Below are 27944 nucleotides of genomic sequence, written 5' to 3'. Positions count from 1 at the left end.
CTGCAGCTGGCCGGGTGCCCCCAGCCCTGCTTGACTTCCCTGCTCCGCTGTCAGCCCTCCCCACGGCTGCATAAACATCCTGGTTATCATTAACCAAGGCCTGCTGGTGACCCAGGGGTGCAGGGCCACGGGGGGCAGAGGCTCAGATGTACAGGGATGAGGGTGCATTTCAAAGCCACCTCTGAGGCTCCTCTGAGGCAGTACACACACACACACACACACACACACATGCACACACACGTATCGTGTGAGCACTAGCTATGCCTGAGCCAAGTGCGAGCGTGTCCACCTGCCCCTGAAACTGCGTCCTACAGAGTCTGTCCTTAACCACCAGGGACCTCAGGAGAATTAGCTCCACTTTGCTGACCCTTGTTTTGCTCATCTCTAAAACGGGTTCATAATAGGACTGTGTTGGGTTCACAGGCCTCTGAGCCTGCCTCAGCGTTTTACGTACGCTCTTGGTGATTTCTCCATTTTATAGGACAGAAAACTAAGGCATAGAGAGGTCACATGGGCTGCTCAAGGTCGCACAACCACCAGCGGCAGAGCTCAGACCTGGCCCCAGGTTTCTCTGTCACCTGTACCTACGAATCTGGCCCGCTTGTGAGGACACCACGTGCTGTTCTCCAGAGAGTCCTACAGGCCACATGAGATCAGGAAAGGGGGGGTTTGGGGTTAAACACATCACCACACATTGGGTGGTGTCTCCAAGTGTGTCAACACAAGGGCCGCCCCCTGGCCCCCCCTCCAGGTGTAGACCTGTCTGCCTATGGCTGAGTGGCCAGCTATGTCCTATTTGCCCGTGCATGAGGGTATGAACACAGTGTGTGTGTGTGTGTCTGTGTGTGTTTTGTGGTTGTAAGAGTGGCTCGTCTTACACCTGAGTCCTTGACAGAGTTTCTGTCTCTCTTTGTACCCGCAGAGGTATATGCAGGTACCCACGTACATATGTACATGGTCTGTGGGCCTTCGCATCTCGGAAACGGTGTGGGAGGGCTGGTGGGCATCTGTGCTTTTGAATGTATTGATGTGCGGTGTGTGTACTGGTGTGTTTCTGTACAGCCATTTGTGAGTGCGTCTTCACAAGGGTGTGGCCATTTGTAAGGGTGCACACTTGCGTGGCTAGGTCTTTGTGTCTCTGTAGGGGCATCCATGCGAACGAATGTGCATGTGTGTGTGCGCGCGTGTGTATGGCATGCGTATACAAATGTATCTGTCCGTGTTTTGTGACTGGTGTAAGAAGTATCGGCTGTACGGGTGTGTCTTTGGGGTCTCCACGGGTGTTATCCTCTGTGTGTCTGTCTCTGTGTTTGTATGTAGGAGCACATACGTATGTTTGATTTTCTGTCTATGTAAATGGAGTCGCGCGCGTGTGTGTGTGTGTGTGTGTGTGTGTGGTGTGCACTCCTGGGTGAACTCACCGTCAGCAGCAGACAACGTACACACACTGAAATGCTCCCACAACAGCCCTGCGGTGCCCACCAGGTCTCCGCAGAACGCTGGGGTCAGGGGTCAGTGGGCTCCGAAGCATTCAGACAGGGTGACCTTAGGCCCCGACCGGCCCAATGCCCGGGGAGCCTCCCAGAAAATCCCCGACACCCACCGGCCCACCGCAGGGCAGAGGCTCTCTGAGGCGCCGGGGGCGGAGCGTGGGTGCCTGCCTGCGTGGGTGCGGGTGCGTGTCCGTGAGCTGCCAGCACCCTCCCCCGCGATCCCGCCCTGGCTCCTCCATCTGAGCTGAGAGAGTTAACTTAGCGGGCCAGGGCGGTCTGGGCTGGGGGCCGCCCCCTGGCCCCCCTCCAGCCCGGGCTCCAGTTACAGCTGCCGGTTGGGGAGGGTAGGGGTGGGGTGGGGCTGGGAGGGGAGACCGCTGAGGGCGGCGCAGGACCAGCTCTGGGCCAGGGGGTCCAAAGTGCTCACCCCCGGCACAGCCGGACGTTTGGGGGCCTTCTTTCAGCAGGGGACAGCCTGACTGGGGTGAGCGTCCCCTGCCCTCCCCCCCAGGCCTCACCCCTGGCCTGGCCACGCCACCTATTTTGGGAGCAGGAGTGGCCAGCCCGTGGCTTCCCAGGCAGGCCAGACCCAAGAGGAAGGGAGTGTGGTTGGGACGGCCGTGGGGTTCCCCAGGAGCCGAGTGTGGGTGCGACTCCCCCTCCCCTGCTGCTGCGTGTGCAGGCTGGGGTGGGTTTTGAGCACTGATGTGTGTAGGTCGGGTGGCGTCACTTTTGGGGGGCACTGGAGGCTCAGATGAAGAGTATCGTTTTAGTGACTGTGTCTCCACCCCATGTCTTGCTCAAACCAGAGGTTTGGGGAGTAGGCGTTGTCTCCATTCCAGCCCCATTGCGTATGTGTGTGTGTCTGTGTGTCTGTGTGTCTGTGTGTGTCCCTGGCCCTGGCATCTGTCTTCCGTCTCTCAGCCCCGCTGCTCTGGGCCTCATGCCACTCGCCTGGTGGTGTCCGCCTGTGAGAGATGTCACCCAGAGGCAGGCGGAGGGGATGTTTATCCTTGTTCTCAACATTTCCAGAAGAGAAGGGGGTGGCCTTTCCCCCAGGGGCAGCCTGTAGCGATGTGGCAGCCGGGCCTCACCCCGGCAGAGTTGTGCGTGACCCCCGAGTGGGGGAAGGAAGGCTGTTGCCATGGTGGCCTGTGTGAGGCAAATTCCTCCAGGGTGAAGTGGGAGATATTTATACCCGGGGTCAGGAGAGAGCCGGCCAGCGGCCGAGGCCAGGGGAGCCGGGATATTACACGGACACAGCGAGGCCCTGTGTGTGGGCAGGTGGCCCTTGGGCGTGTCTTGGGCTGCAGTGTCGCTCACCCCTCACGGCGTGCGTCTGTCTCCCCACCTGGTGGGGTGAGCCATCCTGCTCTTCCCACGGGGTAGGTGTGGGAACCTGGGGCCCGCTGTCAGGAGGCCCAGGCCTTGGGCGACCCCGGTGGGCTGTGTGTGTCTCACCCCTGCCCTCGCTGTGTGTCGTACCACCCCCACGGTGGTTTGTTTTGGGGACACCGTGTCCACATGAAGCAGTGGCCAAGCTGGATGATGGGTGCTTTTGGAATTAAGCCCCTGGACTCTGATTTAACCCCTTGGGTTCAAGCCCCAATGGTGAGGGAGACGAGGAACACATTTCTTGACCCTTGCTGCCTCCCAGGACGATGGCACCTCTCCACCACATCTTGGTTCTCTGTGTGGGTTTCCTCACCATGGCCACCGCAGGTGAGTCTAGGGCGGGTAGCCCACAACCCACCTCAGCCCCAAGGGAGGCCAGGGAGGGGAAAGCCCTTCAAGAGAACCAACTTGGAGACTCCAACCTCCACCCAGTCAGTTGGGGTACCAGGAAACTGGGGACTTCGCGTGGGCCCAAACACCAGCTAGTATTTGGGGCAGGGGAGCGGATGCAAGGTCAGGCAAAGGCGGATGGTGGGATGGAGGCCTCTAACCTCAAATGACAGAATCATTGACAACAGGGGATAAGACAGGAAGCGGGGGCAGTTAGGAGCCCCCTGCCCCACCCAGCACAGGGCAGATGAGGCGGCTAAGGCCCAGGGAGGGTGGGCAGCCTGCTCAGGGCCCAGCGGTCCGCAGACTCTCAGCCCACGGGAGTAAAGCCCCCAGAGGGTCTCTTTACGCCCTTCCCTGTGCAGAGTCCCAGGAAGCAGCCAACCTCTGACTTCCTTCTCTTTCCAGAAGCGCCACAGGAACACGACCCGTTCACCTACGGTGAGGGAGGGAGAGGCATCTACTGGGGAGCCGGGAGGGCGCATGGCCTAGGTGTGCCCGTCCTGTCCTCATTACCTCTCTTCTCCTTGTCCACCTGTCTCTCGGGCTCGGTGTTTGTATCTCGGTCACTCTCCGGTCTCTCGCGTCTCTCAGAGATCTGGCTCTCTGACTCCCTGTTTTGATCTGCCCTTGTCTGTGTCTCTGTGTGTCTGTCTACTTGGTCCCTCTCTGAGTCTCTTTCTCCTGTCACCTCTGCGTACTTCATGGCTCATCCTCTGCTGTGCCTCCCTCTCTCCCCTCTGCGGTCCCCTCACCCTCTCCACCATCCTCCTCTACTTCCTTGTTTCCTGCCTCCTCCCCGCCTGCCCTGCCCACCTCCTCCCTCTCCTTCGCACCCCGCTTGATCTCCCTCCCTGATCCCGCTCCCACTTCCTCCTTTCACCGTTCTCCTCTCCCCTCCCGGGTCCTCCTCGCCCCCTCCTCCTCCCCTTCCTCCTCCCCTCCCTGCCCTCACCCTCCTCCCTGCCGCCCACAGACTACCAATCCCTGCGGATCGGAGGCCTCATCATCGCCGGGATCCTCTTCATCCTCGGTATCCTCATCGTCCTGAGTGAGTACCCCCAGCCCCTGCCTCCAGCCCCCGCGGGTGCCGTGGTGTGCGTGCCCGCCTCGCCGCGGGTCTCCGCCCCGCCCCGCCCTCGCCCCGCCCCCGCCGCCTTAGCCCCGCCCACGTCCCGCCCCTGCCGCCTCGCCCCACCCCTGCCACCCCAGCCCCGCCCCTCCGCCTCGCCCCGCCCACGCCCCCTGCCGCCCCGCCCTCCGCCCCGCCCTAGCCCCGCCCTCCGCCCCGCCCTCCGCCCCGCCCCGCCCCTCCGCCTCGCCCCGCCCCTACCCCTGCGGCTCCGCCCCTCCCCAGCCCCAGGCGGCTCACCAGCGCCGCTCCGTGCCCGCCCGGAGCTGAATCCCGGCCTCCTCCTACCCCCACCCGCAGGCAGAAGGTGCCGGTGCAAATTCAACCAGCAGCAGAGGTAAGAGGCCCCTCCGGGATCTCACTCACCTACTTTCGCTCTAGAGGGGCGCTGCGGGGGTGAGGCAGGGCATCCACCAGACCCGCAGCCGGAGCCCTTTCCGCAAAAATGTATTAAGCCCCTACTATGTGTGCCAAGCCCCAAGCCAAGCCCTGGGGACCAGTGAATAAATAAACTGCCCTCCCTGCCTGGCTGAGCTCCCAGCCCAGTGGGGGCGGCGGCCGTGGGCTCCAACAGCCCCACAAATATAAAATCACAAAGCGTGATAAGTGCTGTGAAAGAGCCACGGCGAAATGAGATCACCGCGCTTGGCGGCCCAGTTTAGCTCAGAGTCCTGTTCCTAGCTCTTTGATTCATCTTTAAATAAAAATTTAAGGCAACGTATGAACACCTTCTCCATGTTGAAACAGTCATGGATGTCATTTTAAATAATAGCTAATATTTAGCGCCACGCGCCAGATACCGTTTTATTGCCTTATCTGCTCCCCACACCCCTAGTAGGAGGTAGGTGCTGTTATTAACCTCATTTTGCTGGTGAGGAAACCGGCGCACAGGGAGGCGAAGCCACTTGCCCAAGATCGCTCAACGAGGAGATGAGGGTTCTGGGTTTTTCTAACCTAGGCTGTCGCCAGGCCGGCCGCGCTCAGGCCCCTCGGCGCCCCTCCCCCACCAACTTCCAGTCTCTTCCCCTGCGCTCCGGGAGGCACTGGGAGCAGCACCCCCTGGCACACGTTTAAGCCGCTCCTGGGTGCGCCCGATTTTCTGGCGGCCCCCGAGCCTGCTCCTCGCCCATCTCCAGCCCTCAGCGCAGGGGACTGTGAAGTGAGGGCTGCCCTGGCGGAGGGAGGGGTCCAGGGGGCGGCTGCCTCTCTCCGTTTTCATCCCCAATTCCTTCTGCCAGGACTGGGGAACCTGATGAAGAGGAGGGAACTTTCCGCAGCTCCATCCGCCGTGAGTCTGGGGAGATTTCGAGTGTTTGGGGCGGGGGTGAGGGCGGGTTCCAAGAACCCCTTTCCTGGCCCTCCCGGGGTGCGAGGTGGGAGGGGCTGGCTTTGAAACCCGAGGTCCCCGAGTCCCCCTGCTGCTTCCCGCTCCGCAGGAGCTAGGGTGCCCCTCCTGACGCCCGGACTCTCCGTGTTCCCCCTCAGGTCTGTCCACCCGCAGGCGGTAGAGACACCTGGCGCGATGGAACCCAGCCAGGTCCTGCAGCTCGGGCTAGGCTGGGGGGCGGGGGGAGGAGAAGGGGGCGAAGGGTGGGCTGGGATGGCCGGGGGGCTCTCTTGCCTCTCACCTTTGTCACCCCCACAGGATTCCCCTGGCGCCTGATGCCTCCCACCCACCACCTGTGCGCCCACCGCCACCTGGACTGCCCTCTTCCCCAGCCCTGCCCCCGCAGGCTCCTCTCTGCCGCCCAGACTTCAATAAAACGTGCTTTTCTCTCTTGACGGCGCTTTGTGGATCTGTCAGTCCCTCTGCGCGGAAGCCCGGGCGCCCCCTTGGCCCCGGCAGGGGGCGCCCCCACCCTTGGGGAAGGGGCGGGGACGTCGGCAGTGGGCGGGGGCGGGGGCGGGGGTGGCCGGGACGGGGGCGGGCTCTCCGGGCCCCCATTGGCTACGGCCCCCCCCACACGAGGGCTCCCCCCATCTCCCCCCGACATCAGTCCGTCCCGCTTCCAGCTGCTGCAGCCGCGCCTTCACCGCCTCGGCCTCCAGCCGCCCCCTGCTCCGGCCCGGCATGGCGACCCCGACCCAGGCCCCCACAAAGGGTGAGCGTCGCCTGGGGAGAGGGCGCGCGGGTGGGCAGGGAGGCTCCGGGATCTTAGAGCTTAGGGGAGAGGATCGAGGGGGATGCCAGTACGGAAAAGGAGGGGAATGGGGAAGGGGATGTCCGTTCTTCCACGGGCGGCGGCCCCTGCAGTGCACCCCTTGGCGCCCCTCCAGGCCTCTGGGACACCCCCTCCCGGCGGTGTCGTTCCCGTGCGGGACCAGCGATCGGAGAGCGGCAGTCCCGGGAGAAGGGATGCGCGGACCGGTAGCTATGGCAACCGGGCGGCTGGTCCTGCACAGCGGCGGTAGTGGACGCGGAGAGCCGGGCTTCGGGCTTCGAGGGTGGGAACGGGGGGCTCGGCCGCCACAGAGGCTCTTGCAAATCTCAGGGTCTCCGAGGTGGGCGAGGGGGGGTTGCATCCCTTTCCTTCCCAGAGCTGGCTCCTGTGGTGGGTGTCTCCAGAAATCCCTGACAGGCAGGTTCCGCGGGAAGGAGGGAGAAGGATGGAAAGACAGGGGAGGGGAGAGCGCCGGAGGAAGTGAGAGAGAGATGGAAAGAGACAGAAGAGAGAGGGAGACGGAAAGGAATGTGAAAATTGTCTGAGAGCCTGAAAGAGAGAGCGAGCAAGGGTGACAGGCGACCCAGAGTCCGAGACTCGGAGGGAGAGGACAGATACGGGGCTGGAAGAGATTGGGAGTGACGGGAAGGCAGAGAGCAATAGAAAGATGCAGAGAAAGAGAGAAAATCAGAGACAGAAGCACAGAGAAAGGCATCGAGGAGGAGGAGAGAGAGAAGGACCCACAGAGCAGGAGACAGACAGGAGGAGCAGCATGGGGTGGGGCCGAGCCACTGCAGTGAGCCCCCCGGGCAGGAATGGGTGGTGGGACCCTCCTTCCCAGCCCACATGCAGGGGTGTCGTCTGGTCCAGGAGGGTGCACTCGACTGTGCACACAGATGTCCCTCCTTCACCCCCGGCTAGCCACACAGCGATTTACATTTCACACCGTTAACCCAGTTATTCACCCACTTAAACCCCCACTGCCCCCTGACAGCCCGCTCTTGAGCCTGCCTCTGCGGAGGAACAAGGGGAAGGATGCTCTAGTAGGGGTAGGGGTGGGGGTGGGGTTTCCAGCACTGAGAGCAGGGCCAGAGGGGATAGGCCAGTGGTGCTGAGGAGCCCCTGGTGGTGAAGGGAACCCCAGTTCCACTCGGATCTCTCCTTCCCTGCCCCCCTTCCCGGCAGGCAGGGGCTGCTGCACTGAGCCATATCTGCAGAATTTGAAGCAGGGCGGGGAGGGGGGGGCTGCAGAGGCTGGAAGCCACCCTAGGGAGAGGGGGCAGGGCTGAGCCAGCGGGCCTGGCGGGAGCCCAGGGCTTCTTTTCGCAGAGATGGTGGTTAACAGGATCGATGGCAGCAGACGGGCAGAGGTGGGAGGACAGACGCCTCAGCCCCACCCCCACCCCCACCTTTTCCCCAGTCACAGCACAAGAGGGGACCGCAGGTCTTGGGAAACCCCGGGGGGGGGGGGTGTGGGGGGGGGGTGAAGAAGAGCATGTTGTGTGCTGCACCACTTAAATTGATTAATGGATTATTGGGGGGGAGCATGGGGGAGGGAGCTGAGGGCTCTCCCACCGTGTCAGAGATCAGGGGGCAAGCAGAAAGGGGATGCAGAGGCACAGCTGGGCTTGGGTCCCCATCCTTGAGAAGGACCCTGGGTTTGGCCAGAAGCCAGCCCTGCAGGGACAATGGGAGCTACGAAGGGAGCAGAGGGAGTCAAGATTGGCCCTAGAGTTAGAGACCTAACCCTCAGGACCCCACCCAGCCTGGGGGTGCCCAGACCCATCACCTCTCTTCACCTCTTAAGATGCCCCAGTTGCCATAGCAACCACCTCCTTCCTGATGTCTCCCTGGCAACTAGCCAGGAGTGGTGCACATTTCTCCTCCTGCCTCCTGGCTCCACCCTTAGCCCAGCCTCGCCCTGAGGAACCAGATTGCTGGGGCAGCAGGGACCAGAAGAGGGACTTCTGCATAGAGCACGGGGCACCCAGGGTGGCACCAAAGAGGATTCTGGAGCAGGTGCTCATCCAGTGGGTTTCTGATGGTTAAGGAGGGCAGGGTGTTTGGAAACACAGGAGACAAATCAGGATAATCCGTCCACTCCACCTCTGATGCAGCTTCCAAAGCCTAGCAGGGGCTCTCATTCATTCATTCATTCATTCATTCATTTACTCGCTCACTCATTTATTCATTTTTTCTTTCATTCATCCTAGAAAACTTCCCCGAAATATTTTTATAAATGCCACGATTAATGGCAGAGGAGTCAAACAAATCTACTCCCCATCTGGTGGAGGGGGGGAGCTAAGATAGCACATATGACTCTAAAATAGCGTTTCCCCATCTTGACACTTTCGAGGACCACCTCCACAGTTTTTGGCCTATCCAGATGTTCCCCACACTCATATTTAGTATTTTTCCTTTCAAGGATTCGCTTTAAAAAAAAAAAAAAACGTAATTAGCTTCATGTGGTATCACCATCAGACATGGAAAATTGGGACTTTTTTTTTCTTTTGTCTTAAAAGCAAGTGTAAACATATTAAACGGTGTCACCTCAAGGGCTTGTGACAACCAAGGAGGAACTCTCACTTACACGATATGTCCATCACAGGTCAGCTTCATGTCACTGGGCCAATGGCCACAGGGAGCTCTGCTAAGAGCGCTTAAATGTCCAGCCTGGAAGAGATGGGACACCTGGGCTCACAGTTCAGTGGCCAGAGTTAGTCACGTGGCCTCCCCCAGTCTCAAGGCAGTTGCCATCCTCCCCGGATCCTGGAAGAGAGCACTGATGCCGGTGCCTGGCATGGCCCTGACATTCCTGGTCCCCCTCGCCTAGTGGGGCACACTGTGCCGAATTCTGCTCTAGCCAAGAAAGAACATACTGAGAGCTCTCAGGAATTAGGGAGCCGTCAGGATGGGCTTCTCGAATGGGAATGAGTTCTCCTGAAGGGGGATATGGTTTGGAACAGGGAGGTGGGTGGGGGGGAGAGATAAATACCCCCCCACACCACACATTTTATCTACACAGTAACATTTCTGAAATTGGGGTGAGTCCTCTAATGGATGGGTATGTTTTGGATGGTAGAGTTACATACATATTCACACACACACACACACACACACACCCAGAAAGCTATTATGAAATCAATTTTGAATCTTAAAATTGGTGATGGCTTAGAAATAAGTCATCAAGTATGTATCCTATGTAGTATAGTACAGGGTATATTATAGGACAGCTTCCCTGCATAGGATTTGATGGCAGGAGCGAGTGGATGAGAATAGTAGGGACAGCGTCTGACTTTTTTGGAGCTGTCAGATGACTGAGGAGTTTTACGGAGTATTTGGGGGAAGCTGGTCTACTCAGCGGTTTACCAGTGGGATTGGAGTCTGTTAACCCAGCATCATATGCAAATGGGAGTGTGTATGTGTTTTTCAGGAAATGAGTCCATAGCTTGCCTCAGATTTCCACAGGGGACTAGGACCAAGACTGCCATGTACAGTTTGGTAGGTTGTGCACTGAACAAGGGAAGGTACTGACTAATGGTGTGAGTAGGGGGCTGGAATCCATCCTATGCTCCACTCTTCAAGCCTTGTGTCCTGCCATGCATGAAGCTGTATCATTCAGATCAAGGGGCATCTTTATCTGATTTCTACCCAGAAACCTTGGACCAGTGGCCCCAACTGGAGCCTCAGAAATGTTAAGAAACCCAGTGTTGAAATATTTTTTCCCCTCTCTCTCTTTTCCTGCCTTCCTTCCCACAGTTCCTCAGGAGCCTGACCCATTTTACTATGGTGAGTGGCAGATTCTGATGAGGGTACCCTGGGGCTGGATAAAGGGGTGGTTGCAGGTCCTCACAAGTAATTGCTGAAGTGGCTTCAGCCCCGGCAACATGATACCTGCTGGGCCACTGGCCATGTGACCATGCAGGTTCGGTTTACACCAGCTGGGCTCAGAGGGCAAAACCAGATTTTGAGGGGTACCCTCTCTGGACCTCCTTCAGGCTTCACCAGGACTCTGGGATCGTACATGGTGGTCATCAGAGGGGCATACAGCTCGGAGGCCAGGCTGCCCGGGTTTGAATCCTGGCTCATCTCCTTGCTAGCAGCGGTGTGGCCTTGAGCAGGCAACTTTTCCTCTCTGGGCTCTTCTGTAAATAAGGGATAGTATTAGTTTTTACCTATGAGGATTGTGGGAAAGATTTACTTGAGTGAGGCCATTAAATCACCCCCACAGCATGGAAGCTTGAAGAAGTTACCCCCAGGTCTCGCAGACCTGGCCCTGGCTCCCTCTCTAAACACCCCTCTACCTTTGCTCACTCATTCTGTTCCTCCAATATGCCAAATTCTTTCCCACCTCAGGGCCTTTGCACGTGCTGTATCCTCTGCCAGGAATACTCCTCATCTAGCTCTCCAAACAGCTGACTAAGGCTCCTTTTCCTTCTTCAGGGCTCAGATCAAATATTGACTGTTCTGCTAGGAGAGGCTCTTCCTGACTCTCTGCCAACAGGAGCCACAGATACATCTAGCCATAGTCACATGGCCCTGATGTTTCATTTTATTTTGTTGAAGGCTTTATCACACTCTGAAAGTCAATTCCCTGAGGCAGAGGCCTGGACAACTGCTGGTACAGAGGGGGTGCTCTATACATTCATATTCCAATAAATGCAATCAACCCTTGAACAGTGTGGGGATTAAGGGGTGCCGACCCCCCATGCGGTTGAAAATCCACATATAACTCTTGACTCCCCCAAAACTTAACTACTCATGGCCTACTGTTGATTAGAAGCCTTACAGAAGATATAGTCGATTAACACACATTTTGTATGTTATGTGTATTATATACTGTATTCTGACAACCCAGGGAACTAGAGGAAAAATGTTATTAAGAAAATTAGAAGGAAGAGGGGCGCCTGGCTGGCTCTGTCAATAGAGCATGTGACTCTGGATTTCGGGGTTGTGAGTTCAAGCCCCAGGTTGGGTGTAGAGCTTACCAAAACAATAAAAATAAAAAAAATTTCATAAGGCAGAGAAAATACATTTACAGTGCTGTACAATATTTATTGAAAAATCTGCATATAAGGGGACCTGCACATTGTTCAAGGGTCAACTGTATTTCCTGTGGCATATTGGACAAGAATGCTTCTTATGAAGGAAGATAAGGAAAGAATGGGATTACAAAGTATTGAGGAGAGGATGGGAAATTCTAAATAGACAAGGTTTCAGAGAAGGTTTCACCGACATTTGAATAAAGCCCAGAAATTGGTAAGGAAGAAAAACCGGGGGAGAGAGCTTTTTAGGTAGAGGGAACAGCAGATGCAAAGGCCCTGAGGTAGGACCATACTTAATCTCTTCCAGGAGAGGCAGAAAGACCAGATTGCCTGGGGCAGGAGACTGAGGAAGCAAGTGGGGTGGGGTGAGGTCTGAGAAGGAACAGGGACCAGGTGATGCAGGACTAGGCGGGCTATGGTGAGGATTTTTTGGCTTTTCCTTGGAATGCAATGGAAGCCAGGGCAGGGTGGGGCGCTCTGAGCTCAGGGACCCCGATCTGACTTAGGTGTTGGCAGGATCCCTGAGACTGGGGTGTGGGGAGACCACAGAGCGGCTTGCTTGCTGCGATGGTTCAGACAGGTGACAGTGGTGGACAGGACCGGGGAGGAGGCCGTGAAAGGAGGTGAGATGTATGTGTCTGCGATACATGACGTAGAGCATGGTTTTCTGGATGTACAAGGCATCTAGAGGAGGGGGAGGGTAAAGAGGTCCAGGAGCTCCCAAGCTCCTGCTGTCCATCCTCACACTGGGGGGGCCCCAGCGCAGCCTGCAGCATCCCTGGACTCTGCGCCCCTGGCCGAGTCAAGGCTCCAGGGAGGGCTGCGTACTACCCACGTTGATGCGCCCCCTTATCTCCCCCAGACTATGACACTGTACAGACTGTGGGCATGACTCTGGCCACCATATTGTTCCTGCTGGGCATTCTCATCATCATCAGTAAGTGTGACCCTTTCCTGGGCTCCAAAGCACCTCACAGAGGGCTGCGTCGGGGGCCCTGGGCACCTACAGCTTCCCCGCCAGCCTTTGTCCAGCCCCTCATGCCCTGTCTCGTTGTGTCTGTCTCCTAACAGGCAAGAAGGTGAAGTGCAGGAAGGCGGACTCCAGGTCTGAGAGGTCTGGCAGCAGAGGGGAGAGAGAGGAGAGGGGTGGGGGCAGCCCGGGGTGCAGGGGTGCTTGCACAACATCTAACGCAAAGCCTGTGGCTATTGGATTTCTTGATGCTTTTCTCTTGGTCTTTGCTTCCACAGCCCAACATGCAAATCCTGTAAGTCGGAGCTTCCCTCCTCAGGTGAGGGTGAGGAAGTCTGTGGTTCTGGGAGGAGGGGAGGTGGGGGCAGGAAGGGTGAGGGGAGCTGCGCTGGATGTCCCTGCGGACCCCGCCCGCGCCAGGCCCGTCGGTAGGAGAGCTTAAACCATGGGAGTCCCTGGGATGTGGGGACGGTGCTCAAGGGTCCACAGAAGCTTCCCAGAGATGAGTGTGGAAGCCCGGGGTGGTGGTGGGGGGGGGGAGGCTGATGCTCCAGGGGAGGGAGCCACAAGTCTGCGACCAGAGGGGCCACAGTCCCAGGGGCACAGAGCAGGTGCTAGGGGAGGCGGGAAGAGGGGATGTTTTCCAGACTACTGTTCAGGTGGGAAGAATGAGGATGAAATGACCTAGAAAAAGGAAGGAGGGGGGCACCTGCTGGCTCCGTGGGTGGAGCTTGCGACCCTTGATCTCAGGGCTGGGAGTTCGAGCCCCATGTGGGGGTAGAGATGACTTAAAAAGAGAAGAAAGAAAGAAAAAGGAAGGAGGGGAGGAAAGAGAAGGGGAAGGAGAGAGGGGGCGGGGGGGGGGGAATGGAGGGAAGTGTTTTTGAATAATTGTAGCAAAATAACAAGAGGAGAAATGCATAGAATACAGATTTTAAAAGCTGATTTTGGAAAAGAGAGAATGCGGGGATGTAAGAAGCGTGGGGATGGAAAGTACAGGAAAAGCAGAAAGAGTGAAGAGGATGGAGGGTGTGTGAGGGGGTGGAGGGTGGAGGGGGAGGATAGGAGAGGAAGGGGATGGAAGTGTTGGGGGGAGGCCACAGAGGGGGTGGAGGGGTGGGGGGTGAAAGGGTGGAGGGTATGGAGGGAGTGGGGTGGGTGGTGGAAGGAGAAGGGGTGTAAGAGTGTGAGGGGGTGAGGGGTGTACAAGTGTGAGGGGTTGGGGGGTGGAGGGGTGAGGGGTGTAAGAGTGAGGGGGTGAAAGGTGTAGGAATGTGAGGGGGTGGGACTGTGGAAGGGATTGGAGTGTGAAGGGGTGAGGGGGTGGAGGGTATGGAAGGGGTGGGGTGGGGGTGAAGGGATGAGGGGTGTAAAAGTGTGAGGGGGTGAGGGGTGGGAGAGTATGAGGGGGTGGGGGGTGAAGGGTTTTGGAGTGTGAAAGGGTGAGTGGTGTGGGGCATGAGGGGGTGGAGGGTGTGGAGGGAGTGGGTTGGGGTGTGGAGGGGTGAGGGGTGTGGGAGTGTGAGGGGTGGGGGTGTGGAGGGGTGGGGTGGGGAGAGGGGGTGTAGGTGGGTGGAAGGGGTGAAGGAAGATGGGCAGAGATTAGGCTGTAGGAGAGAATAAGCAGGAATGAGACTCCTTGGGGTGTTAATTCAAATTCTGTAAAAATATCTTGACCTGTTTTTCGTGGAGCCGCATCCTTTCCGGGGATGGGAAACATCAGAAAGGGGAGTCTCCCTGCCTCTCCTAAAGGTCTTAGGGCTAAAAAGTGGGCCTTGGGGTACTCAGTGCTGGGGGATTTGGTGTGGAATTTCATGGGTTTTGTTTCCTGTTGTTTTCGTGAGATTTAAAACCCCTGGTGGGGGTGCGCGGGTGACTTCGCGGGAGCCTGGGGCGGGGCCGGGGGTGGCCCTGCTCCCGGGGCAAAGGCAGAGGACTGGGACCCACTCAGCCGAGTGATGGTCCCGGGTGGGTGAGAAACAGAGGAATTCCGCCTGCGTCCACGTGTTGGGGAGACAGGGTGTGTGACTGGGGTGGGAGGGTCAGAGGAGGTTGGGGACGTGGGAGGAGATGGAGCCCCCCCCTTTCTGGCACCAGGGGGACATCCCAGAAAGGCTCAGCCTGGCCCAGGGGTCTCTAGCCTCAAGTGTGTTCCCCTCCGTGACAGTGTCCCCTGGGGCAGGACAAAAGCCACCCAGGGGTCCCTAGTTCCCCAGTGTTAGCTCACGGGTGACAGTCCCTGGGGGTCTGGCTCCCATGGGAGGCCCCAACGGCTGTGGGAGGGGGCTGCTTGTCCAGGTGCAGCAGGTGGGTGACCACAGCTCTGACGCTCCCCTCTCTCTGTCTCTGTGCCCCGCCCCCCAGCCCCTGGAGGTGGCGGCGTGTAAGACCAGCCCTGGGCACCTCCACTGCTGTCCCTGCCTGAGTGCGGAAGCCTGAGGACCGGGTGGAGGCGGTGGGGACCCCAGCCTTGCGCCGGGGAGCGCTCCCCCGAATGAGCCGCCCCACCCACCCGAGGCTGGTGCCGCTGCACCCTGCTGCCCCTCCCCAGGCCTTGGCAATGACGACCCCCCAAAGAGCCCGTGTGCATCCCGGATCCGGGGACTCAGGCCTCCAGCTCCTGGGGTCCGGGAGCCCAGCCCCAGCCCCCCAGGATCCCCACGTACTGCTCCCCGGCACCTCCCTGTCTCCCCTCCGAAGAAGATCGGTTGCCCTGCACCCTTGGAGTCTGTCTTGAGCTTAATAAATGTGCATTTGGTTTTTTCCCCTGTTCTGTCTGTAAGTTCTCATCTGTGGGGACCAAACGGGGGGAGAGGACAAAACTGAACCCTGCGGGAGCTCTGTCCCACGCCCACACTTGCCCCCTCCTCCTCCCTCGCCTCCCCCAGCGCCCCAGGGCCCCGTCACCTCTCAGAGACCCGGGAGCCTCCGCTCCCCTGCCCCTCCCCTGCCCGACGTCCCCTCCCCAGTTGCCCCTTCCCGGCTCGTCTCCCCGCCCCCCCCCCCCCGCCTCCCCAAGGAGCCCCACCCACGGGACCTGCCCGCTCGTCCCCACCCTCCCTCCCCCTAGCGCTGGGCGGAGGCCGCCGCCCGGCTCTCACCCCTGCCCCCCGTCGCCCTCAGCGTCTCCCCCTCCTGCTCCCACCGCGGGCTCCGAAGCCAGGAAACCCGAGAGGAAATGACTGAGCCCGTCTCGGTCCCCGCCCGCCAGCGCTCCCCTGGCCACACCCTCCGCCCGGCCGCCGCCGCCGCCGCCGCCCTCTGCCCACGAGGCTGCCGGCTCGGGACCCCCAGCTCGGACGTGAGTCTCTCCTGCGCTCCGCCCGCGCCGCCTCCCCTCTGCCCGGCCGGGCTCAGGTGCGGGGGCACCGCGCTCGTCGGGCGGCCGCCCCCACCCTGCGCACGTCCCGCGCCTGCCGGGGCGCCCCGGGGGCTGCGGCTCCTCTGCCCCCCGCCGCCTCCCCGCCCCGCGCCCCCCCGGCCCGGCCCGGAGGTGCCCCGCATCCCGCTGCGTCCCGTCCCGCTCCGGCGGCGACAGGCCCCTCGCACCGGCTCACTTTTTCCTCTGAGATCGGGAGCACATTACTCATTCTTCCTCTTTCCCCTCCTTGCTGACTCCTGGGCCCTGGGGACAGCCCCAGAGGGAGGCACCAGCCCCCCAGCCCTCCTGGGCCCCGCGGGGTCAGTCTGGGGAGGGGGAGCTCTTCTGGGCCCTGTGCGGTGGCTGCTCCTGGAAGCCCAGATTGCTCGGATGCTTCTTGTTTTCTTTGGGGACCTGTGGATGGAAGCAGGGGGTGGGTGCCGGGGCCCTCCACTCCTAAAACCTCACCCGCCCTGGGAACCAGCTGTCCGCCCTGGCAGGGGCCCCTTGAAGCCAGGGGTGCTCGCCTGGGGGTAAAGAAGGGGCTGCAGGATCCCACCAGGCTGGGGGGCCGGTGGGAGGGGTGGCGGTGCAGTCCTGGGCCTGCCTCAGTGACGTCATGGCTGACCCCAGTTCCTGCTCACCCCATAGATGTCGCTCTCTGGTCACCTGTGTCTCCTCACCGTCGTTGGCCTGATTCTCCCCTCCAGAGGTAAGGCTGAGCTCTTGCCCCCCTCCGCCCCAGAGTCCCCCACCTGGAGGGCACTGGCTTGGGCACCTGGTGAATTCGGCTGCCCTGCCCTGCGGAGCCAGCAGCAGGAAGTGAGGTGTCGGTGAGGGGCCCAGGGTTACACCCTCTGTGGGCACCTCGCACCTGGGTGGCCGCTTCCAATGAGTCTGGCCAGAGCCTGTCCTGCTGAGCATCCTCCATTTCACCTCCAAGAAGAATCCACTGAGTTTGATTTGGCGGGGACATTGGTGTCAGTTTTCTACTGAGCAGCCAGGAAGCCCAGGCTCCCAGCAAAGCAGCTGCCTGGATACAGGGTGATACACGATTAGGCAAGGGGGGCCAGCTGGGGCCCGCCCAAGGGTTGGGGGTGTCTCACTCTTGGCCTAGGAAGCGTTTCTCGAAGGCAGGACCGGGGTGGGCATTTGCAGGGGCTTCCTACCTGGCAGGTGCTGCATGTGTGAACTCATGTCGACTTCCACTCGGTTATACGGACTGTCGTGCCCATTTTATGGATGAGGGTACTGAGGCTCCGCAACGGGCAGTGCCCTGTGCCGGAGGCTAGTGAGTGGCGAGGCGGGGAGAGGACCACCTTTCTTGCCCCTGGAACCAGGGCCTACCCTCCACTGAAGCTGTCCCCGTTGGCCTTTGATAAAATGGTTTTCATGTGTTCTTTCAGCCAGCCACCAAGTAGTCACAGACCAGGGGGAGGGCCCCATGAGTCTTTTGGCTTTTATTAGGAGCAAGGTGGGGGGGGTCGGAGCCAGCAGGGCTTTGCCCTGACCCAGGGTCCACAGGCTCCCTCTGGCTGTTGACGGGGAGCAGACTGCAGGGGGCAGGGGTGAGGCCAGGGAGCCCTGGGAGGGGGTCCAGGCCAGAGAGGAGGGGGCGGGCAGTGGCTGTAACCGGCTGCGTATCCAGGGGTGAGGGAGATGCTTCCCTCTGCCGTGTCCTTTCGCCCTCCCTACAGCCCCGAGAAGTAGATCCAGGTGTCCCCACAGGTGAGACAGGTGAGACAGCTGAAGCACAGAGAGGGGACTTCACCTGCTCCAGGTCACGGGGCGAGGAAGTTGCTGGGAGGAGAATTTGAGACCAGGGCCCCGGCCTGACTTCAGGCCCCGGGCTCGCTGGGCTAGATCGCGCCTCCCATCCCACAAGGACAGGCAGGCAGATGGGCTGGGGTTCGGGTCCTGGCCGCAGGGGTTTCTTAAAACACCTCCAGGGCCGCGGATGGATACCCCCCCTTCAAATGTCCACGCGCTGCTCTACCAGGTGTCCCGAGTTCCGGCCCACAGCTTCTGAAGGGAGGGCAAGGGGGTGGTGGTGAGAGAAGGGGCACCAGAGGCTCCTCTCTGACTCCTCGCCCTTGATTTCTCAGGACAGATATTGAAGGAGGCCACATCCATTTCTCCAGCAGATCTAACCAGTGTGAACGTTAATGCCTTGACCCCACCAGTCCCAGGTAAGGAAAGAGGGATGGATCTGTCAAGATCCTGTCACTGCAAATCACAAAAGCCGAAAAATCTCAAGCTCAGACCGCTTGGGAATTTGGGGTTTGTGCAACTGGAAAGTCTGGTGATGGACCTTCAGGCACGGCTTGGTCTAGGTGCTCAGAGGATGCTCTCAGGAAGCCTGTCACCGCCTCTCGGCTCTATTTCTCCTGTGTTGGCTTCATTCTCAAGCGGGATTTTCCTTTTACGGGGCCAGGATGGCCCCTAGAGACCTGAGGCTTCCGTCCTACCTGCTAAGAAGCCAGAGGAAAGGGGTGGTCCTTCCCAATCCAGCAAACATCCCGTGACTGAGTGTCCCTGCCCAGGCTCAGGTGACACGTCCCACCGTGAGGTGATCGTTGTGGCCACAGGCCAAAGCCGGTCGGCCAGACCCGGGTCTCAGGTTCAACCTCCACCAAGGCTGGTGCCAGCCTCAGTGCATGAGTGGACGCAGAGCCAGGGAAGGGTGGTTCATAAAGAAAGTTCCAGGGGCTCTTCCCAGAGGCGGATGGGTTCTGAGTAGGGGAGAGTCCCTCTGCGGGAGGGGACGGCTGAGGCAGGGGAGGTCTGAGGCACGGGCAGGGCCGTCGGGCTGTTAGCAAACGACTCGGTTAACGAAGTCATTTCGATGATGTCAAAATTGAGTTATTTCTCCATCCACGGACCTTCTCCACATCTTGTCTCTCCTCCCCCTGTTCGCGGACTCCAGACACAGTCCACCGGGAACCCCAGTCCACACCTCGGATGGGCCTGCAGACTGGTGGTGAGCGGGGCAGGGGAGGCGGGGGGGGGGGGCGCGGCGTGGGCCCGGGACAGACACTGCTCCCCCTCTTCCCCCGACACTCTGGGTCCTTGGTTACTCATTTCAGTTCCCCAGCTCTGAATCCTCCGGTTTACTTTGTGGTGGGGCAGCCAGCCGCCCACATCCACGTCTTTCAAAACAAATCTTCCGAAAGCATGAAAAATAATACGTATATAGAAAAGTACCCCTAAAGCCCCCCATAAATGTACAACTTCAGAGGAAACCCTAACCTGAACCGCCGTGTAACCAGCTCCCAGCTCACGGCATATATATGGAGCTTTACAACCCCGCCATGTGCCGAGGCCATTCTTGCCTTCCTTGCATCTCTGCATCTTTTCCCCTTTTTGAGTGTGCAGACCAGTTTTGAACTCTTTCTTGCAGTATAACAGAATTCAAAAAAGGGCTCCCCGATTTTCTCCGTCAATATTTAACGATACAGCCGTCTAGAAACACGTTCTGCTTGGAAGTAATAAAATTCATATAGGCGAGATGAAATCCCTTGTTGCGTTCCCCACTCTGGTCTCTGAGAGGCCCCCACTGCGAGCACCGGATTGGGGGGGCCCCCCAGTGGTGCTGTGCCACCTGGGTATTGCGGGCAGAAACCATGCTGGCCGGCGGTACGTTTTTGTGAGCTGGTCATTTGCAAAATGATTGCTGTCCTGCAACTTTCTCCACCCGCCCCGTGCAAGGGTATGTTGGGGGGCTCCTCCCAGTTCCCATGTAACACTGATCGCGTCCCATGTGCTGGTGTGCGGGGGCCCGTGCGTGGGGGTGAAACCATGCCCAGCTCCCCAACATCTTGGTCTCCTCTGCTGCACCTGTTGCCACAATAAGCAACCTCGCTCCCCGCTCCTTGAGCAAATGGCTCTAAGCGCTTCTTGTACCTCGGCCGCGGTTCCCAATGTCTTACCTGTGTTTGATCATTTGATCCCCACACAAACCCGCTGAGGTGCAGCAACCTCACTTGACAGACAGGGAAACAGAGGCTTGGAGTGACTCACTCGAGGCGTCGCAGCAAGTCAGGGACGCACAGCTGGGACCGGCACCCTGGAGCCTGGCCCGAGGGCCTGGCTTTCACCCACAACACGACCTGGGGCGGGGGGTGGGGGGAGGAGACAAATGCTGAAACGTGTCTCCGAAGCCACTTGGGAAATGGTTGCACGGATCAGCCCCACCACCAGCCCTGGGCCATCGCGTCCCCCACCTTTTCCGCCCAGGCAGTGACACCTGCTGCCTGAACAGCTTTGATTTTCACCAGCCTGGGGAGGGGAGAGGGCCCCTTGCTGTTTTGTGGACCTGAGTGTCCCTGATTCACTCGTTGCTCACCCTCCCCTTGCTCATCCAACCCGAGTAGGAACAACATGGGAGCAGATGGAGGGGACCCAGACCCCACAACCCCCGGAAGCGTCCGAGCTTCTAGCAGCGGATCGGGCGATGGTGACGATGACAACGGGCAAGAGCAGCCTGAGAGGTAGGTCCTGGAACGAGAAGGGCAACATGCAAATTTTGTTTAATTCTCTATCTGGGTCAGCAGCTCCCCGAGCACATTTCTCGGAGCACCCGTTTGGGGAATTGTTAATACATTTTCGAGACATCTGTTTTGCTTTGCGGTCCAAGGGAAACTCTGAGTTAAAGTTAAACACATTTCTTTGTGGCAGGACTTCTTGGAGTCTTATTAATGCTTATTTGCAGCAAGCATTCCCCAAACCTGATTGGACTTGGGACTCTCATTCAGGTTCCTTTATAGGGCTGGTGCCTTGGAAATGTGGGTGTGGCTTTTTTTCCTTTATGTACCTGTTCATGTGAGAGCAGGAGCTTTTCGGTTGCAAAATACTGCAAAGGCAACTAAAGCTAAAATAGATTCATGGCTATATATGTTCTGTAAAATCCAGATTCATGGTTTCAGGAACAGCTGGATCAAGGTGCTCAAGCACTGTCATCATAACTGGCTTGCTCTGTCTCTCAGCCCTGTTATCTACGTCCTCAAGTTCTCTTGGTGGCACAGATAGTCCCATAGTTCTATTTAGGTCACACACCCAGCAGGTAGAGCACCTCTCTTTCTCATCTCTAGCCCAAGGTGTTTAATGGACTGTCATTGGCCCACCTGGGGTCACATGCCCACGTCTGGCTGGGGGTGGCGGGGGAGCCAGGGACATGTACTGCTCTGACTGGTTAGGCCTGAGTCTTGTGCCCACTGTGGGGCTGGAGAGCAGGATCTGCTCTGCCTGAACGGCATAGACCTGGAGTCAGGGAAGAGGTAGTTCTCCCTGGGACCAGCGAGTAGTTAACGTTTTAGAGGCATGGGAAAGGAAGCTGAGCCAGGGGGGAGGCAGCAGGTGGCCCCAAGGTCTGTCTGACTCATATTTGAGGAGCAGCCCCTACTGGAAAGTACTGTAGCTTGGGCCATTCCCAGGCTGACATGTGTGCACAGTTCTGAGACTGGGCACTGCACAAGACCATCGCCTCTAAGGCCGTGTCATCCCCCACGTGGATTTTTATCCTTGTTATAGTTTCCAGTGATGGCGGTGAAGCCCCCAATTCTGACAGAGCCTGTCTATTAAAACAATTTCACAACAGATAGAAATGAAGCGTCTCGGAGAAGAACTCTTTTCTATTTTCCGAAAGAGGGAAGGTGAGGGGACGGTGACTGTGTCCACACCTCCCCGTTGAGGAAACCTTCTTACATCTTTGCTTGCTGTGAGTCCTGGTTGACCTGAGTCCTGATAATAACACAGAGTCACTCTGTGTTATTATATCGTGTTCCTGATTACACGTGACAGGCATTCAAGTGGGCCGGGGGCGGGGGTGTCATGGAGCCAAGTGATAAAAGCCATCGAGGAGCCTTGGGGTCACCCAGAACCTGGGCAGGACCGCCCGCCCCCAGCGCCTCTCTCCCTCCTTCGTCTGTGTTTCTCTGGTGCTGGGTCTTGTCCCCCGCCTGGTGAGGAAACTGGCTCCTGCCCGTCCCCGGGGCAAGCTCCAGAGCTCCCTAACTTCGCCCAGCTGTGCCTCCCATGCCTACTTGGAAGTTGGAAGGTCCCAGGGAAGGAGGAGACTGGGTCACAAGCTCCCCCTTGTGGCCTGCGTTCTGATAGACCCAGGAGGCCGTTGGGGGGGGGGGGGGGGACGGGAGGAGGGAGGGGGAGCAGTCCCCACCAAGAAAGAGGAAGATGCTTCTGGAAGCAGGGAGGCCTGAGAGCCAGCACCGTGGTAACAGCGACAGGAGGCATTTGCCCAGAGTGAGCATTGTGCTCACTTGTTCATGGCTCCCAGCCCCCCTGCATGGGAGGGACTGTCCCCCCCACACCCCCCGCGTGGGAGGGGCTGTCTGTACCTCGATTTACAGGAGGGCAGCGGAGGCCCAGAGAGGTTACTGTGCCGCCCTAGGCCACACAGCCCAGAGCGGCAGAACCAGCGTTTGAGCCCAGGCTCTCTAGGGCCAGCGTGCCTGAGCACCACGCAGCACCCAGGCTGTCCTTTGCATTCACTGTCTGGCTCGAGCCTTCCTCCAGCTGAACATCTCGGGATCCTTGCCTTCGGTTCATACTTAAGGAGTGAGGTGCTGGGGTGCCTGGGGGGCTCAGTGGGGTCAAGCATTTGCCTTTGATAATCCAGGTCATGGTCCCAGAATCCTGGGATGGAGACCCCACATCAGGCTCCCCGCTCCGTGTGGAGGTGGGGAGCCTGCTTCTCCCTCTCCCTCTCCCTCTGCCCTGCTCTGTGCTCTCGGTCTCTCTCCAATAAATAGCATCTTAAAAAAAAAAAAAAAAGTGAGGTGCTGAGATTGGCCTGGGAGCCTGGGCTCTGTGAGGCAGTTTTTCTGCCTGTTGGCTTCATAGTAGGGCCTCAGACAGGGGTGACCACTTCACTGGGAACACTTCTCAGTGTCAGCAGGGCAGATATTTTCCTTGGGGCATTGGCTTTTTTAAATTAAGATTTTATTTATTTATTTGACAGAGAGAGAGAGAGAGAGCACAAGTTGGGGGGAGAGGCAGAGAGAGAGGGAGAAGCAGGGTTCCTGCTGAGCCGGAAGCCCATGTCGGGTTCGATCCCAGGACCTCGGGATCATGATTTGAGCTGAAGGCAGACGCTTAACCCACTGAGCCACCCAGGCGCCCCGTGGCATCGACTTTTTAAAGGAGAGGAACAGTCTAGTATTTTTGGTCTGGGAGCAGAAGTGACCTACAAAATATTTTACAACCAACCAGTACCCCTAGGTTCTGCGTCTCCCGGTGCTGGGCCCCGTCCTGGGGGCCCCCTGCCTGGCTCAGACACACACTCTCCTTTGCTTCTCCCATTGTGAGGCAGCCCAGGAGGTCCTGGGGGAGGAGCCAGGGGGATGGGACAGCTGGTCTTAACCAGGGGGTGCAGGCTGGTCAATATTTCCACACCTACCTCCCTGCTGCGCCCAGGTTAGGAGTGGGAGGGGGGGATACCGCTCCTGCCCCCTGCATGTGTAGACATGGAGGGGAGTGTGTCTCCTGGGGACACACATACAGCGACATCGTCCCCATCATCCTGTGTTTCCTCCACGACTCACTTCCACCCTCTGCTACCTTTTAGCAACTCCTTCTCCTGAACCCACCAAAGGCACCACGCCCTCCAAGAGACAGTCTCCAGGCAGAGACATCAGGCGGGACCCCCCACTCGGGCCAACTGGTCAGTAACTCTCTTCCCAGACTGGAAATAGGCTATTTCCTATTCTCTGTGTATTTCTGGCACCTGGAACCCTGCCCTGCGTGAACTAGTGCTCCGTGACCATGTGTCAGGTGGATACGTGACTTGAGGGCTGGAGGGGTGGGGGTATAAGGTAGACAGCCAAAAAGTGTCCGGATAGACGAATGAATCCACGCATGACTGCAGCAGCTTAGGAGGACAACCACGAGTCTGGAGCTCCCGAGTCTGGAGTTTGGAAGTTCAGTCTGGGCTCAGTCGAGAGGTTCTTCTGGTCTCAGCTGGACCTACTCCTGCGCCTGAGATCAGTTTGGAGGGCCAGCAGGGAGCTCTGCTTCAGGGACACCTTGATCCGTCCCCTCGTGGTCTTACCTTCCGCTTCCTGCCCAGCCAACCCCACTGAATGGATGGGAATGACATGTCCACGGGTCACAAAGAGAGTTCATTCATTCATTCATTCATTCATTCAAGACATATTCTCAAGCACCCACTGTGTCCTCGGCACCAGAGATACAGCAGTGAACAGGATGGACCAAAATCTCTTCCCTCGTGGAGCAGACATTCTGGTGGGGTGGGGGGCGGTAGAGACAATAAGTCATAATCATAAGAATTATGTATCAGGTGCTTTAAAGCTGCTTTGAAGAGAAATGAAGCAGCATTAGATAGAGTCAGAGGTGACTGGAGGGTATTTCCCATAAAGGGCCGGGGAGACCTCCCTGAGAGGGAGCAGAGGGGGAGTCGCGTGGATGTCTGGGCGGGGGTGTTCCGGGCAGAGGCAGCAGCCAGTGCAAAGGCCCTGAGGTGAGAGGGGCCAGGCATGGCCACCAGCAGGGCGGCCGGTGGGGCTGGAGCATCTGGGTGAGGGGGCGAGTGAGGAGCTGAGGTGGGGAGGTGGTGGGAGCCACTGGGTGTGCCACGGAGGCTTTTGTTCTAAGTTGCCCAAGGCCGAGGCCCAAGCTACACCCCTACCCCCACCCCTGCCCCCGACTCTGCCATCCACTGCTTCCCTCCACAATTTTTGCCGAACTCTGACTTGGTCCCTGTCTGTGCCCCCAGGTTCCAGCGAGGACGACCCCTTCTCCTACGGTGAGTTACCCCCCGGAGGATGTGGGAGGCGGGAGGCAGGGAGGCAGCTCTTGCCATTCTCCGCTCTTCCCTCTGCAGACGAGGACACTCTCCGGAAGCGGGGGCTGCTGGTCGCAGCTGTGCTGTTCATCACAGGCATTGTCATCCTCACGAGTGAGAACCGGGGATGGGGGGCGGCGGTGGACCCCGGGACCCCGAGATCGGGAGCGAGGAGGCCTTCGCTGGCACCTTGACAGAGGGCTCAGTCCTCGAAGGCGCCCAGGGACAGAGTCGTTTTAAAGGACGCATATTAGCTGCAGATCCCTATAAACCACCCAGAAGTCGGCGGCTTCAAATGATCACCGTTTGCTTAGCTCTCAAGTGTGCAATTTGGAAATGTCAGCAGGGCTCGGCTGGCTGGTTCTTGGGGTCCCAGCTGGGTTTATTCAGGCACCTGGGCTCAGGGGCGGGTTGGCAGGGGGCTCTGTTTCTGTGGGTGCGTGGGCCGTTCACCTCATAGTCTTCACTCCAGGAGGCCGTCCTGGGCTTGTTCGCAGGGTCCCCGCCACGGAGAGCTGTGTCCCGGCAGCCGGGAGGGGTGACAGGTGACGGGAGGCAGCGACCACGCCAGGGACTGCTGGGAGACAGACCAATAGGCAGGGCCCCCCCCCAGCAGGAGCTGTAGCTCCAGCCCCCGCCCCACTGTAGGCCTACCAGGAGGGAGCAGGGGTGGCGGGGGCAGGGGGGTCACCCCCACCCTGCTGGGGCTCAGCTAGAAGGCCAGGGGCCAGGGGATGCCGTTGCTTGCGGGGCAGGGGCAGCATTGCGTGGGGTAAGTGTTGCCCGACGGATGGGGGCATGGAGAGAAGAACACGCAGAAAAACTAATTTTTAGAACAGTCTTTAAAATGCTGCTGATTAACTGGAACACTCAGGCCGCCAGTTTGCAAGCTCTCAGTGAAGCCTTTTTTTACACCAAATTTTATTCCCGCTCCTGCCCAACTCCGCCATCAGGAGGATGCACACGCCACAGCTTCTATTTTGTCTAGGGCGGGGGTGGGGGGCACGAACAGCCCCCGGAAGAGGTCCCTAACGCCTGCCGGCAGCGCAGAATCCAGGGCTAGGGTACCGTAGCCTCAGTCATAAACACCTGTTCCTTGATCCCGACTGTGTGCGGGTCCCTGTCTGCACCCCCTGCCCTGTCCCCACCGGCTGTGGGAAAAGTGAGGCTCCGAGACCGGAGGGGTCTGTCCAGATGGCACACAGAAATTCGGGAAGGACTGGACCCGGGTCTGTGTGGGTGTAGAGCCCAAAATGAGCTCTGGGGCCGTAAATCGTTCCAGTGACAATGGTTTGTGGGCACCTGCTCTGTCTTCACCCTGTGCCCTGGTCCCCACCCTCGGGAACCTCGCAGCCAGTGGGGGGCTGACCGTAAGCAGTCTAAGTGCGTGACCGAGCGGAGTGGACGCTGAGAGGTCATTGCTGTAAGGAAGATACAGCAGAATGACAGGCCAACAGGGATGGGGGCGACACTCCCTCTAAAGAGATCGAATCAGAACTCATTCTTGATGGTGAGAAAGACGGTTTAAGAACACAGGTAAAGGGAGCAGCAAAGGCGAAGCCCCAGAGGCAGGAGTGAGCTGAGCGTGTTGCAATAACCACAGGAAGAGGCCGGGGTGGCTGGGGCCGGGTGAGCTCGGCGGGGAGTAGAAAGAGGTGAGGAGGCAAGGGCGGCAGTCAGGTGACCTGTCTTCTGAAATGTCCCCCCCTCATTCGCTTTGGTGCAGCCCCCCTGACTCCCCTGCTGTGCCTTAAGCCCCCCTGTCTCCTCCTACCTCAGGGCCTTTGGACTGGCCATTCCCTCTGCCTTTCCAGGGCACACCCCTCCTCTAGATGTCCACGTGGCTCCCCCCTCACCTCCTTCAATGTGCTCAAAAGTCCCCTGCTCAGTGAGGCCCCTGTAGCCAGCGCCATGAGGATGCCCCGGACCCCTGGGCCTCCCTGCCTCCTTCCTGGCACGCGTCACCATCTGACGACACTGTCCATACACTTGATGGAGTCGTTTTTCTCATTGCCGAGCATCTCCTCGACTAGAAAGTCAGCTCCCCCAGGACAGGGATTTGATTCACTCCTGTTCCCAGCTTGGCTCCCAGGGTCGAGATCAGAGCCTGGCACATAGTAGGCGCATAGTAAATGTTCGCTGGATGAATGAGTGACACACAAGCGAGGCTGGGTTTTCAAAGGGCTCCTGTGTGTCTGGGGGCGGAGGGGGGTTGTGGAGGCTGCCCTGGAGCTTCCCGAGCGGCGGGGTTGATGGGCCTCGTCTCCAGCACCCAGAGCGTGCAGTGATGGATGTTGTTTGGCTCATGATGGAAACTTTTCCTTCACCCACAGGTGGCAAATGTAGGCGGTTACCCCAGTTATGTCGGAATTATAACAGGTGAGGCCGTCAGAAGTAGGGGCCGGAAACCCCATCGATGGGCACCCCAGGACTGAGTCCTCACCAGCTCACCGTGCCCAGCTTCCTCCCTCCCCTCTCCTACAGAATAGTCAGTAAAGCCCAGCCTGGGAGGGAAGACCCGGATGGAGCCAGAGCCGGGGCTGATGGCCCGAGGCCCCTCTGCTCCCCACCCTGCCCACCCTGAGGGCTGCCCGGCTCCTTGGGCACTGCCCCCCCAATTACCCATTCTGTTCAGACGAAAAGTAAAGCACTGTGGTCCTTGCCCGTGGTCTCTGATCATTCATGACTGGGGGGTGGGGTGGCAGGAAGAAGCAGCCAGGACGGGGACAGGTGCCCTGAGGAATAAAGGGAGGGGTCACAGACTCAACAGCCAAGGATGGGGTCACAGTGAACACAGCCTGGCTGGTGTGAGGCAGGAGGGATGGGAGGGCAGGCCGTGGGGGACTCTGGCCAGTGGGAGCGTCTGCGCTGGGCTCTGCTCCTGGCACTTTGGGCCCCTTGGCCTGTGCGTGTGCAGAGCCTGGTGTCCGATGGAGCTCACCCCTCCCATTGGGGGGTGGTAGTGGTAACTGGCTCCGGGCCTCCCAGCGGTCCACTTTTCTTCACACTCCAGATCCTTCCACCATCATGAGGGGCCTCACACATGGGTGCGGACACCCCAGCCCACACATCCAGACTCCATCTACACCCCCTGCCGAAGTGACTGCCTCTGGGCCACCTCTCGGTGTAGGGGCCTGCCACCAAGAAGGCTACACAGGGCCTGGAGACGGGGGCTCGG

At 59.0% G+C, this 27944-nt stretch overlaps 3 protein-coding genes across 9 annotated transcripts; all 3 read left to right on the top strand.

The window, feature by feature from the left end:
* Positions 1–1856: 1856 nt before the first annotated feature.
* FXYD1 (FXYD domain containing ion transport regulator 1) lies at positions 1857–6192 on the top strand. 2 transcript variants are annotated; one of them, NM_001195142.1, is given in 8 exon segments: positions 1857–1977; positions 3151–3215; positions 3687–3719; positions 4255–4329; positions 4711–4747; positions 5649–5698; positions 5896–5947; positions 6056–6192. In NM_001195142.1, coding segments are annotated over 6 exon segments (279 nt in total). In that variant the 5' UTR covers positions 1857–1977; positions 3151–3154; the 3' UTR covers positions 5919–5947; positions 6056–6192.
* Positions 6193–6320: 128 nt separating this feature from the next.
* Positions 6321–15357, top strand: FXYD7 (FXYD domain containing ion transport regulator 7). Of its 4 annotated transcripts, none has more exons than XM_038529357.1 (7): positions 6321–6512; positions 10332–10361; positions 12124–12240; positions 12480–12554; positions 12689–12722; positions 12866–12906; positions 14952–15352. In XM_038529357.1, exons 1-7 carry the CDS (start codon positions 6482–6484, stop codon positions 14972–14974), a joined length of 351 nt encoding a protein of 116 aa, XP_038385285.1. In that variant the 5' UTR covers positions 6321–6481; the 3' UTR covers positions 14975–15352. The 4 variants fall into 4 exon arrangements, with proteins under 4 accessions (XP_038385285.1, XP_038385284.1, XP_038385287.1 ...); XM_038529356.1 differs by having other exon boundaries at positions 6327–6512; positions 12689–12731; XM_038529359.1 differs by lacking the exon at positions 12124–12240 and having other exon boundaries at positions 6346–6512.
* A 356-nt stretch (positions 15358–15713) lies between these two features.
* Positions 15714–27429, top strand: FXYD5 (FXYD domain containing ion transport regulator 5). 3 transcript variants are annotated; one of them, XM_038529351.1, is made up of 10 exons: positions 15714–15888; positions 16600–16660; positions 18054–18137; positions 18875–18928; positions 20322–20438; positions 23531–23626; positions 24698–24727; positions 24806–24880; positions 27100–27145; positions 27251–27428. In XM_038529351.1, exons 1-10 carry the CDS (start codon positions 15766–15768, stop codon positions 27348–27350), a joined length of 786 nt encoding a protein of 261 aa, XP_038385279.1. In that variant the 5' UTR covers positions 15714–15765; the 3' UTR covers positions 27351–27428. The 3 variants fall into 3 exon arrangements, with proteins under 3 accessions (XP_038385279.1, XP_038385280.1, XP_038385281.1); XM_038529353.1 differs by lacking the exon at positions 15714–15888 and adding an exon at positions 16239–16381; XM_038529352.1 differs by having other exon boundaries at positions 15716–15888; positions 27100–27429.
* Positions 27430–27944: the final 515 nt, after the last annotated feature.

This window comes from Canis lupus, chromosome 1, assembly GCF_011100685.1.
Source record: "Canis lupus familiaris isolate Mischka breed German Shepherd chromosome 1, alternate assembly UU_Cfam_GSD_1.0, whole genome shotgun sequence".
NCBI classification, from domain to species: domain Eukaryota; kingdom Metazoa; phylum Chordata; class Mammalia; order Carnivora; family Canidae; genus Canis; species Canis lupus.
This window is presented reverse-complemented; position numbering and strand designations above follow the sequence as displayed.